General features: G+C 36.5%; 1 protein-coding gene across 3 annotated transcripts; it reads right to left on the reverse strand.

Moving 5' to 3' along the window:
- Positions 1-730: 730 nt before the first annotated feature.
- On the reverse strand, positions 731-11,132 carry LOC137806631 (uncharacterized). Of its 3 annotated transcripts, none has more exons than XM_068606844.1 (3): positions 10,639-11,132; positions 5,564-7,284; positions 731-1,201 (listed from the first exon to the last, which is right to left on the reverse strand). In XM_068606844.1, exons 1-3 carry the CDS (start codon positions 10,966-10,968, stop codon positions 1,057-1,059), a joined length of 2,196 nt encoding a protein of 731 aa, XP_068462945.1. In that variant the 5' UTR covers positions 10,969-11,132; the 3' UTR covers positions 731-1,056. The 3 variants fall into 3 exon arrangements, with proteins under 3 accessions (XP_068462945.1, XP_068462944.1, XP_068462946.1); XM_068606843.1 differs by having other exon boundaries at positions 5,564-7,287; positions 10,639-11,086; XM_068606845.1 differs by having other exon boundaries at positions 10,571-11,082.
- Positions 11,133-13,461: the final 2,329 nt, after the last annotated feature.

Below are 13,461 nucleotides of genomic sequence, written 5' to 3' on the forward strand. Positions count from 1 at the left end.
TTTCATCAAATAGGTGGTAGACAAATAAACAAATTGGATAAATTCCAAGAATTGCCAAATCCGACTGAACACATTATCAACTAGCATTCAATGTGACACAGGAAGATTCTATCATTCATACAAACTTGAACATAATAATTACTAATTGGAAACAAAACGGAAGAAACAAACTAAATAACGACATGCTAAGTGGTGAATAGCTTTAGGTTAGGAATTAAAATGAGAAGAGGGATTATCGTGACAAGGAAAGAGGGAAGAGTAGTGAGCGGAAAGACTATCGCTGGAAAAGAAATGAGGACATTACCAATGGAAGTGTTTGAGTCGGTTGCAACCCAAAATTAACAAAACCCTAGATCCATAAAATCAGATATCAAAACACAAAATAACAAATTGACAAAGAAACCGAGATGAAAGAATTCAGAAATAAGCCTAATATAATTCACTTGGTGAGGCACAAATTCTCCAAGAGAAAGAGCATAGCAAGAGAGAGCAAACAGACAAAGCACTTTGAACTTTGTATACAAAATGTAAGTGGGTGTAGAATTTCAAAATTCCTTTTTTGGAGTGAATTTCAAATTCTAGTGTTTTACTTGTTTAAAATACCATGTTAAAAATCCTAAATTTCAATTCTTTTTAATTTCCTTGTCCAGACAGCTCATTTTACTATAAAGAATTTTTAATTCATCAAATAATGAATTCTTCCCCTAAATTACCTCATCCAAAGAGACAATAAAGGAAGCCCTCAAATCATACATAAAAACATCATAATCACTCCCAAACATAAACTGCCAGCTAATATACAGCAGTAGCATCCTTTTACAAATAAGACATACCAACAACCTTGATCTACTATCAAAAATCTTAACTCTGGGAATTACACCCAAAAATAATTATGAAGGGAAAAGTGGAAACTGTAGATGAAAGCCATATTATTCCCTACTCATTCGTCAAAGAACAAATTCCCAGAAAGAACGGGCTATGCTACAGATTACAAAAGTAATCATAATATAAGCGAACAAATGGATATGGGTTACAAGAAAATAGTGTAGTTACACCTTACTTGGGGGGAATTGACAGATTGTTCTCAAGCATAAAGGAGAGATCATGCATCTGTGACATCAGCATCTCTACATCATCTTTTGACCCTACTGCAGTGGAAACATCTCCAGAGCTTCCTCTCTTGATATCCACTTCAGTCACCCTGAACATGCAACAGATTCAATGAATTTCCATTTTGATAATAGAAAATGCCAGTTAAGAATTAATGTTAGGGAGAAGAGTGTCAAGAACCCACATCAATTATCCAAAATTGTAAATACAAAGCCTATGCGGTAGTTTAAAATTAAGAACTTCGAGGCCTCCAGTGCTTTCAAGGAAGAAGTATAAAATTTAGAACACATCAAGGGCATTTTGAATCTCACGTAACTCCCTTGGTTTAAGAAAGACCCCCCACTTTCCAATGTGCTTATGAATACCACACTTAAACCTTTTCTTCGGAGGTATGTGTTAGTTTACTTTGGCGACATTTTGGTCTATGGTAAATCATGCAAAGAACACATAGTTCACTTGAAACAAGTCTTGACTAGGCTGCAGGATCATTCTTTATTTGCTGATCAAAAGTGCAGTTTCAGTAAAACAAAAGTGGGGTATCTCGGACATATTACATCTAAAGGAGTTTCAATGGATCTACAAAAGATTGAAGTCATTTTACAGTACCCACTAAAAACACCTAAGGGTTTGAGAGGGTTTCTGGGGCTCACTGGATACTATAGGAGATTTATTTGTAATTATGGCCACAGAGCTCGACCCCCAAATGATTTGTTGAAAAAGGAAAATTTCAAGTGGACAAATGAAAGTGTTAAAGTTTTCAAAATGTTGCAGCAAGCTGTCACCACAGCTCCAGTTTTGACACTGCCTGATTTTTCAAGGCCCTTTATCCATAGAATGTGATGCTAAACAAAAAGAAGTTGGGGCTGTTCTTACACAAAATAAAAGATCAATTGCTTATTTTAGCAGGGCTTTGGCAGATTCGCCACTCTCTAAATCTGTTTACAAGGAATTAATGACCATTGTGTTAGCAATTCAACATTCAAGACCCCACCTTTTGGGACAGAGTTCACTGTGTACACTGACCAAAAGAGCCTGAGATACCTTTTGGAACAGATAATTACAACGCAGAATCAACAAAATTGGCTAGCAAAATTCTTGGGGTATGAATTTGATATTGTTTACAAGGTAGGAGCTTCAAATAGACTGTATAATGCTTTATCTGGAAGGGATGAAGATAAAGAGTTGTGGGGCATATCAAGACCTTTTTGACCAGATATTACAAACATTGATGGAGGTAAACGAGGATCCAGTCTTGTCTAAATTTTACAAGAATTTCCAGATTTTCATCTGCCACACACAGTGGAACAAGGTAGATTATCCTATTATAAAGGAAGGTTAGTCGTATCAGTTGGTTTAGTATGGATTAAAAAAGTTATTATATGAATTGCGCACTTCACCTATGGGGGAGCACTTAGGTGCCCAAGGCATTGATTACGACGTCTGGATAGGCAAAAGAGACATTGGTCACTTGAGGGCTAAGATGATATAATCCTCCATACCCATCAAGAGTGTGAGTAAGTTTGCTAATAGATATTAGATTAAAAGGACATCAAGAAATAAATAAGATATAGTTTAAAGAAAGGTGAGAAACATAATGGGTTTGCCCGATGCCCCAGACTCTTTTGAGTCATCTACAAGAGTAACAGAAGGTAGAGAGTTCAAAAAGGTCAAAGAGGAAAAAAGTGATTTGTTACCTATCATATGATTTGAGGCACCAAAAACAAGTATCCAAGGTCTGAGAGAGGAGGAGCAAGAAACAAAAGCTATAGGTAGGATTACTAGATTGAGCCATATTTGAAACATATGATGCAAGTTGGTTGGCTTCTCAAAGCTTGAGAAATCCATGAACTCAGCAAGATACCTGAAGTAGGAGTTGGCTTGGCCCAATTAGCTTGTTGAGACAACTAGCAAGCTTTGGTGTGACATTCTTCCTCAACATAACCCCAACGATCATAGTAGTTGCAATGTGCACAACGGTGACCGCCGCCACATCCTCCACTATGTCCTCCATTACAACCACCACAATGAGAAGAAACCATGGAGTCAAACAAGGTCAAACAAAGCCCAAAAGTAGTCCGTACAATCCAACTCGACAAGCAGATGACCAATAACACAAAAGACACTTCACACCTAGGTCAGTCATCTCAAAATAAAAGACAAGGTTCCAACCGGCCTTAGAGGAGTCTCAGCAAAAGAAGACTCGGACATGGGCCAGAGTATCAATTGTTTTTCCTTTTAGTATATTTAAGACAACATTAAATGGTAATCAATTGGGCTCATATAGGCCCAATTAGAAGAATAAACCAGCTTAGGCTTCTAGAAACCCTAATTTCTAGAAGATCACCCATGTGTCACCCATGTGCTCACCTTTGACCTAGATTCTAGAAGACTCCCCCATGTGCTCACATTTGACCTAGTTTCTAGAAGCTTGTAGTCATTTATGCCCCTACCCTTCCTCTCCAAGGCACTCGTATCTATAAATAGGGTGCATCCCCTCTTGTAAATCACATTGAAATTGAAGTAAAGAAACTTTGTCAGAGTGATTCCTTGTGTGGTTTCCAAACTTTCTATGGCTCTTATCGTGAGTAGGGAATACTTCAAGAGGCGACTCCTCCTCACTCCTCTTGGAACTATCCCCATTCCAAGTGGTGTGATGAACTCACCATTCCCATCATCTCCATGAGCTTCCTTTCCTCTTTACTCTTTTCCTTTGTCTTCTTTACCATTCCGCCATTATTCTTCTTTACCTTGGCTATTTCTTTTATTGTTTTTCGCCCTTTATCTTCTTATCTTGCTATTAATTTCTTGTTCATCATCATTCATCATCTTAATTGTGTTTTTTCTCTTTGCTCTTTTGAAGAGAACATTCACACTTACTTAACCACTTGGTTAAGTTTGTGTCCAGTGACAATCTTCACTAAGTCTCACCATATTTTGTTAATCAAAATCATAATCCAAAGTGAAAATCCTAAAAACATGTGTCATTCTAAAATCAACTCACATCAGTTCGTCAAAGAAAGAGAAGCATGGGGTGAAGGTCGCCAAAGGGTGCATCGCCAAAAAGCAACATTAGGTGCTAATTTGAGGGTGGCACGTGAGATGAACACACTAAAGATAAGCAGCACATGCAACAGAGTTAGGCAGCAATTATTGCACAATAGTGGTCGTTGGGAGATGCCAACTCCAATGTTTTCTGCTCATCGGAAAAAGGAGGGCCAACTCCAATGTTTTCAGGCAAACCTCCATGTCTAAACTTTATCCTAAATTGTCAGCCAAATATTGTGGACCTTATTTGGTTTTACAACAAGTTGGACCGTTGGCATTCAAATTACAACTTTCAAAACAAGCCTTCATACATCCAGTTTTTCATAGGCTGTAGGAGATCATCCAATTGAATCAGACTTTCCAGCAGTGTTGCAGGGAACAACAGATAATTATCAACCTTTGGCAATTTTACACACTAGAACAGTGAATAAATTGAGTACATAAATTCTTGAGGTGTTGGCACATTGGCAGGGCAAGCTGCCAGAAGAAACTACTGGGGAAGATCTTTCCTTATTAGATATACAAATGCAAACATTCAGCTTTTCTACTGAATGTTAGTTAGTTTTCTGGTTTTTGTTTTCTGCTATGTTTAGTCTGATTCTGTGTAACCTCTCTTGAGCATATTTATGCTCAGCTTGGACTTCTCTCTTTTTTTAGTGAAATAATAATCAGTTCTCTTTTTGTTAATCTTTTCTCTCATATCAAATTACTGATATTCCTCAATTCGTAATCAGTTTCCAGATTTCAACCTTGAGGACAAGGTGGCTTTTGAGGAAGAGAGTATTGTTAGGAATGAACATAGGGAGCATCTAAATAGGAAAAAACTTCCACAGGTTTATTATAAAAAGAAAAATAGGGGAAAGGATGAAATTGTAAATAATAGTAGACTGGGTCAAGTTGCTAGTTATTTCTGTTAAGTCTGTTGAAAGTCTTCTACATATAGAACTTCTCCCTCTTCAGTGTTTTTTCAGAGTGTTTTTGTCTTACTGGGTTTCCAGTGTGAAAAGGAGAGTGCTCCTTTTGGGGGTATACTTTGTATACCTAGGTTCTTGTAAGAGTTTTGTTGATAATAAATACAAAAATTATGCAGTTCTTTTTTCTCTCTTGTTGTGTCCTTTTGTCATTCTTTGTTAGGAATCTGTTATCTTCTTTTTAGTTTAAGAGAACAGATTCCTAACAGCCTCCTTATAGGATCTCCACTGTGTAGACGTCCCTTTTGTTGAACTATATAATTAGCACTAAATGTAAACTGAGTGACTGAACTCAAACTCCTAAAGGTGTAGGAAAAACACTCGGGTCCTAAAGATGTTGGAAAAACACTCAGGTCCACCTGGTACTCGAAAGTGATTGAATTGAACTACGCATAATTATATTAAAAAATTGCAACCAACAAAATATCAAGTGTCACCTGTTGGAAGAAGTAGCTTGAAGAGAACTCGGTGAACTACCAAACTTTCCTGGAAATATATCATGCAGTGGAAGCCCACTAAATTCTATATTTTGTGAGCTGATTGACAAACTGGGTAAATTGGTTTCGGAGGTCTTCTCAGCAAAAGTCTGATTTGCAGTTTGTTTCCAATCATTGCTGGAATAATCTTGCGTAGTGGGCAAGCTAGTAAAGTCATTCCAATCATCAAAAGAATCAACATCATTAGTAGTCCTGGTATCATTTGTTTTGCCGTTGCTATCTTGCCATCGGTTATCTTGAGTCCAGTCAAAACTACCGTGAGAAAAAGCATTAGTACCCTTTTCTGTTTTCATATGATTAAGATCAGAAGTAACTTCAGATGTCCCAGTCTGGGCAGTAATCCAAGAGTCAGAAACAACACTGGAAGGATTATGTGAAATAGCTGAGCCAGTAAAATCATTCCATGCATCAAATGAATCAGCCACTTCATTAGTAGTCACAGTACCAGTTACCTTGTTATCAATCCCCTTCCACTGGTCATCTTGCATCCAGTCAAAATTACCAGAAGAACCAGCAGCATTTTCAACTGTTTTGGTATCATTATGATTCAGGACCAATTCAAATTTATCAGTCTGGTTCATTATCTCTGAGTTGGATACACCGGGGGAGGAATGTTGTGCATTGACTGAGCCAGTGAAGTCGTTCCATGAATCAAATGAGTCCACAGCTTCAATAGCACTGATGGTATCTGTTGTTTTATTATTGCTATCTTGCCACTGATGTTGCATCCAATCAATATCCTTGTTAGAAGAGCTATTAGCATCCTCCGCTATTTTTGTATCATTAAAATCAACAGAAAATCCAATATTTCCAGTCTGGCCAGTTGTATTTGAGCTGGTAACAGTACTCAAAGGGTCTTGCATGCTGGCTGAGCCAGTAAAATCATTCCATTCGTCAAATGAATATCTATCTTCAGAAGTAACCACAGTATCAGTTGTCTTGTTATCACTCCCTTGCAATTGGTCATCTTGCATCCATTCAAGATTTCTACTAGAGCCATTAGCACTGTCTGTTGTTTTAGTACCAATAAGATCCATGGTCGATTCAGATTTCCCAGCCTCGGCATGTGAGATCGAGTTTGAAGTTCTCCATCCATCACCCTGAAAATAATCATGTTCTGTGGATGCTGAGGGATTGAAATTGTCATTCTCCTTTACACCAACAGAATCTTTCCCGAATCCAGATGCTGTATCCAAATCAACATTAGAATAATCAACAGATTTGGACATTTCATGAACAGGACCAGAACTAGCAGATGTAAAGCTGGCCTCCCAACTGGAAAGTGAATCAACACTCGGATTTTCTGCAGACGCTGCTGCCAATTCTGAAGCTTGTACATTCTGAAACAGACTAAGATTTTCATTTGCTTTGAATGTATTATCTAAAGCAGTACCCACCTGTCTTTCAGAAGCCAAGTTCTTGTCAAACACATCAGAATCAGATTCCTTCTGGTTAAAATAGCTATCAAGATCAACTCCAGCCAAACTTAATGAACTTTTTCCCTGAAAAGCTGCAGAATCTGAAGTACTCAACTGAGCTATCTCAGACTCGGAAGGCCATCTAATTTCCAAATCCAGCAGTTCAGATAGGGGAATCTCATCTTTTGATACATTCCTCCCCCTGTTCCATTCATTTTCATCCATTACTGGTGCCACCATCTCCTGCTAAGCAATGTGCACAGAGTTATCACAACAATACATGAAACACCTCAATTTGTTTATAAAAAATAAAGACAACCTATGATCAACTTTAATACAAACCGGAACTGGAGTTTTTTCTTGATAACCTATTATCACCTTTAATGCAAACCTATATTATATCGTTTTTACCACAGTAAAACTCCAATTTCGATTGGAAAATATTCTGATAAATAAAAGTCTCTAGGGGATTCTAACCAGAGCACTCAATGTGTATTTGCCCTCAAATAAGGTATTGAATATCTCCATGATACTGTTCAGCTCTGTTTCGAAGGCTTTTGTATACAATATGACAGAAAGTACTTTATTGGACACCTTACAGACCTCCATGCATCTCAAGTAAAAGGTGTAAGGATGCAGAGAACACAACATGGATCCCACAGAGGAACACCTTTAGATTCCTTCCTTCTTCATATGACTCTCCAGTATTCAAGAAAATTCTAGAAGGTATTTTTCAAACAGGGATTGAGTTGGACTTGCCCTTAGATTGATGTTATGCACTCCAAAGTCAGGTGAAAATTCTCTAGAGGAAACCAAAATACATAGAAGTTAGTAAATCGTCTCTCTAGGTGGTCTCCTATCCTATCTTCTTGAAATTCAAGTCGAATTTGGTATACAACCTCGTAACTACATGAAATGTATCTAATAACGATAGCTAATCTTCGCTATGATTTTGCAACATCATTTGATGCGTAATGGCAGTTGAGCTCTACAACAGGTGTTGATCTAGTGATAAATTGATAATAGCTACAAGATATTGTCAAAATCTTTTGATTATAGAGGATTTTGTATATCAATAGGTAGAGGTTTGAACATCCAATTGTTGGAATTGTTGTGAAGGTTAAAGCCAAGTAACATCAAATGTCCAATATATATTGGGAAGTGCTTAACCCAATGCATAAGTCTCTTCATAACTGAGTTCAAGTAAGTTATAAGCATTGTGATTTCCATGTTGAGTGTCTAGCTAGTCATTTAGAGATGTTACTTTACCTCTGCGACAAGTTCAACATTTGAGTATTCAATCCTCCACCTACTAAGCTGCAAAATCCTCTTATTAAACTCTAGAGAGGAAAGAAACATTAAGCTGAAATTATGTGTTTCTGATACAATAAAGGTGTTTTATTTATATTAAGAAAAAGAAATCAATAACAAAATAGAAGAGATTTGATATCCTCTAATAACAAAGATATGATACGAGAATAAATAGATATATATATATATATATATTTAGATACTCTTGATTATATAGGATCAACTCTTTATTTCTATAACTATAACAATATTCCTGATTATAGAGGATCAAATCCTTATTTCTATAATTATTACACTCCCTCTTAAGCTAGATCATATAGGTCATATATGTCTAACATGCTGCAAATATAATCAATCATCAGTCTTCTTAGAGACTTGGAGAATATGTCAACCAATTATTCATTAATCTAGTGGTGATGCCTCCAGACTCCGGTTTTTTTCTTATAAATGACAATCCACCTCAATATATTGAATCCTCTCGTGAAAGAATGGATTAGAGGCAATGTGTAATGCTACCTAGTTCTCACATACAAGGCACATTTGGGAAATTTCTTCAAATTTAAGCTCTTTAAAGAGTTTAGCCAAATGAGCTCACAAGTGATTAATGTCATTGTCCTATATTTTGCTTCTACACTTGATCTTGCCACAACATTTTGTTTCTTACTTTTCCATGATTTTAAATTTCCTCCAACAAGAACTCAAGAAAATAGTATCTTGAAGTAGAGTGTTTATCGCTTGGTGACCCAACCTAATCAACATCAAAATATCTAACAATTTGGTTATTTTCTTTATATAAATGAGGTTATTTCCAGGAGCCTTCTTAATATATTTTAGGATCCATAAGACAACATCCCAATGGTCTTAACAAAGAGTGTTTAAAATTTGACTTGCTACGCTCACTGCACAGATAATGTCAGGACCGGTCACACTGAAGTAATTTAGCTTACCAACCAACCCAATGTGTCTCCTAGGATCAGAATGAAGTTCTCCTTGGGCAGCTACAAGTTTGACACTTGAACCCATTAGTGTGTCTACAGGGTTAGTATTTAGCATCCCTATTTCTTCTAGAATGTCGAGGGCGTATTTTCTTTAAGATATGACCAAAACATCCTTGAATTATGCTACTTCTATACCAGGGAAATACCTCAAAGTCCAAGAACTTTTGTTTGAAACTTTTGAGCAAGATATAGTTTTAGTTGCATAGTACCCTCCTTATCACTATCTGTGATAATAATGTCGTCCACATACACATAGATACATCCTTGGGAAGAATGATGGTAGCACAGAGAATGATCAACATCATTTCGTATCATTATGCATTAGAAGAGTTAGATAATATATCTGGAACTATCTGGATCAACCCACTTTACAGAGCTCAATTGTCATTATGCACCAGCTATAACTTTCACAAAATCTTCTATATACAAAAGAGTTTGATATATCATTGGAATTTTTCTCACTAGACCAACCCACATTGCAGAGCTCAATTGTCATTATGCATTAGAAGATGCTGCGATTAGCTATCACTTTCAGTTACATTTCATGTAGCTATGTGAGGCTGTACACTAAATCCGACTTAAATTTCAAGAAGATAGGGAATCACCCAAAGAGAAGATTTTCGAACTTTTACAAATTTCGATTTCCAGAAGACAATTTTCACCTGAAGATAGAGTGCATAGCAGCAATCAAAGAGCAAATTGAACTCAACATCGTCTAAAAAATACCTTCTATAATTTTCTTTATACTGGATAATCCTGTGAAGAATGTTCCTCTGTGAATCCATATCGGGTTCACAGGTATGCATCCTTGCACCCTTTACTCGAGATGCATGGAAGTATCTAAGGTTTCCTGCCATATTGTATACGACTTTGACCAGTACGGAAAACAATACTAGACAGCACCAGAGATTTTTCTAAAAAATAAGAACAAAACTTAGACGTAGTTCTCAGGTGCTTTTAGTATTACTCTCCGATCGAAATTGGAATTTCAACTCGAAAACCAATACTGACATTTAATGTAACCATTTACTACATATATTGTCATGGTAAAATTCTAATTCTAATAGAAAAAGCACACTAAAAGAACCTACAGAACTCCATCTAAGATTTATCTTAAAACAAATCATTGCCCAACAAAACGAACTATCATTTATCTACTTCTCTTTCCTATTGCATTATAAACAAAAAGAAAAACGGATTACATTACGTGAAAATAATACCTATAATTTCCCATTTTCAGCATTAAGAACACTTCTAATAGTAGAGAAAACACTGAGATTGGTATTACCGATCCATCGAGTTTAAGGGACTCGAGTAGCCACCGATAACCAATGGTGCTCTTGAATTTGATGGGTTCGGGAGGGAGGTCCTTGCGGGAATTAGTCCCGCAAAATACGCAGACAAAAGATTCCACGTCGCGTATGAGTCTGCCATTGCAATTCTTACAGCGAAGATAAGACGGCGAAGGATCCAACTTCGCTATGGTTTCGGAGACGGATGGAAGCTTCGGGAGCGCAAGATTTTCCTCCTTCTCGGGTTCGTACCATGAGAGGTTCGCCTCTTTGCGGAGCAGAATCCGGAGCTGCTTTATCTGTTCTAATGGCATCTCGAACGCCATTGTTAGGGTTTTTGATTCGCAGTGTCTCTCGCTTCTTCTTCTTCTTCTTCGATTCAGTGAGGATACAAGTGAAGGAAGGAAGGAAGAAGAACAATGTTAGATTCGATTTGGTTTGCTGAACACAATTAAAAGCTTGTGTAAAACGGTGTCGTTGTGAATCAATCGAGTTTTCAAATGCCTTTTTTTAAGATAAAAGAGGTAATGAAACAAATAATTATTTGTTTTAAATAATTTCAACTAAATATACGTTGTTGAATAATTTCAAAATAAATTTACAAATCAAAACTTAATTAGAAAATGAGTATACAAACCATTCATAATTATCCTTTTTCAATTTTCTCATGTTACTCAAAATCAAGTACTCTTATATACTTAAAACCTGTATATGTTACTCCTTATTATAGAAACACGTTGAGATAGAAGATAAGGAGGATTGATCTTAGAAAAAAATTGTAGCATAATTTCCTCATAGATAAATGACTTAACATATTAAAAAGTATAAAGTTTCAACACTTTCTTAAAAAACAAATTAGATCTAAACTAAAATGAGTATATCTTTGTAATTCTTTATCCACTCTTTTGTTATTGTGTGGATCAAGAAATATTCAATAATATCTTTTTGTATTATCTAGACCAAAAGGTTAACTAAAATATTGCATTGAAAGGTCAGGGTGAAAGGTTAAATACAAAAAATATAAATAAATAAAACTAAATTAGTTACAGTAGTAAAATTCATAAAACATATTCAAATATATAGGTGTGTGTTTAAAAAATATTAGGTGTAAAAAGAAAGACTCAAGCAGCTTCTAAGTCCAATAAGATAGCATTATAAATAGATGTTCAATCCAAGAGGTAAGTAAAGTGAATTTATCTTACAATTATACAAAATTGATTTTGACTTTGGCATCGGAGTGTCTTGCAAGTACACACACCCACCCGTGAGAGGAGACCGAGATCAAGAACCGAGAGACTCAGTTGATCCAACCAGTTTAGTAAGTTTACCAATCATCCAAGTCCAAGGAAGAGTAGACCGAAAGCTCAACCCAAGACAGCAGATTGAAAGCCCAACCCAAGAGAGGAGATTGAGAAGATCAAGAAGATCGAGAAGTCCACACATTTTAAAAAAAAAGTTTTGTTAGAACATTTTTTATACTCAATAACATAATAGTTGATATTTTCACCTATAACTCATTACATATTCAGTTTTAAAATTGATTATAGAATTCCACGTATAACTTTATATATATTCAGTTTTAGAATTGAATATAGAATTCCACTTACTTATAAATAATACAAGTGGTAAATAAGAAAATGTACAAGAATATTTTACAAAATATATTTATTGATATCATTCGAAAAAGAGTATTATTTCGTGTTTTCTAAAGTCATTTATTTTTAAATAAAGGTTTTTGAAATGTTATTCAACTCATTTGTTTTCTTATTTATAAAATAAAGTTTTTAAAGTTGAGTACAATATTATATAGTTACAACTTTGAACACAAGCTTCAATTTTTAATTACTATTACCATTATATTAGACCATTTACTTGAATTATATATACGTACTGGTCGGACCTCGGATGACCGAAGACATGAATTAATAATACAGCATAATAAATATGTGGCAATAAAACAGTTACAACTAACGTTAAATGAGTCAAAGACACACTTCGAAACGCACTCCCGTAATATTAGGAAGTCACTACACACGACCTGAGGACCACTACACATGTCTTAGCGAACGGGTTATCTGGCCCACACGAGTAGAAGCCCAAGTCAACCTATAAATGAGACTTTTGAAGGGGGAAAATGTACGTTTTTCATATCTTGAGAGAACAAACCAATCACTAGCACTGACTTGAGCTTCGGAGTGCAATCACAGGTACCCCCACCGACCGACGAAGCACGCGCGCATACGAGAGGAAGGACTTTGAAGAATTTGAAGACTACCAGCACGACAGCGAATTGTGTATCGAGTGGATCAACTTGGGTCCTGACATCCACACATGTACAATTGGCGCCCACCGTGGGGCCCAAGTAATTTTTTAACCTCCTTTCACAAGAACATCAAGAGGCAACGATGGTATCCACAGTGAATAACATGAACAATGATAACACGGCACATGATCAAATGGTGATGTTGTAAGCCCTTCAAGCCCAGATGCAGGAGTTGTTGCAGAAAGGAATTACATATCAGTTGTTTCATGACGAGGATCGACGTAAGCAAGAAGAAAAACGGCGTCGACAGGCGGAGGAAATGGCTCAATTAAAGGAGCATGACAAAAGACTACTTCAGCGACTTGAAAAGTCCGAACAGGAAGGACATTACCACACGCCGACACCAACACCGCAGACGCATCAATCCAAGACGAAGCAACCAACTCCTCAAACTCAGTTGGTGCATCACACTTCAATTACGCATCACACACACCAAAGCGTTAAATACGCCGCTCCCGGCAGAGTAGTAAATCCAAGGGGTCATCCTTTCACGGAT

The sequence above is a fragment of the Phaseolus vulgaris genome, chromosome 3 (genome assembly GCF_000499845.2).
Source record: "Phaseolus vulgaris cultivar G19833 chromosome 3, P. vulgaris v2.0, whole genome shotgun sequence".
Classification (NCBI taxonomy): domain Eukaryota; kingdom Viridiplantae; phylum Streptophyta; class Magnoliopsida; order Fabales; family Fabaceae; genus Phaseolus; species Phaseolus vulgaris.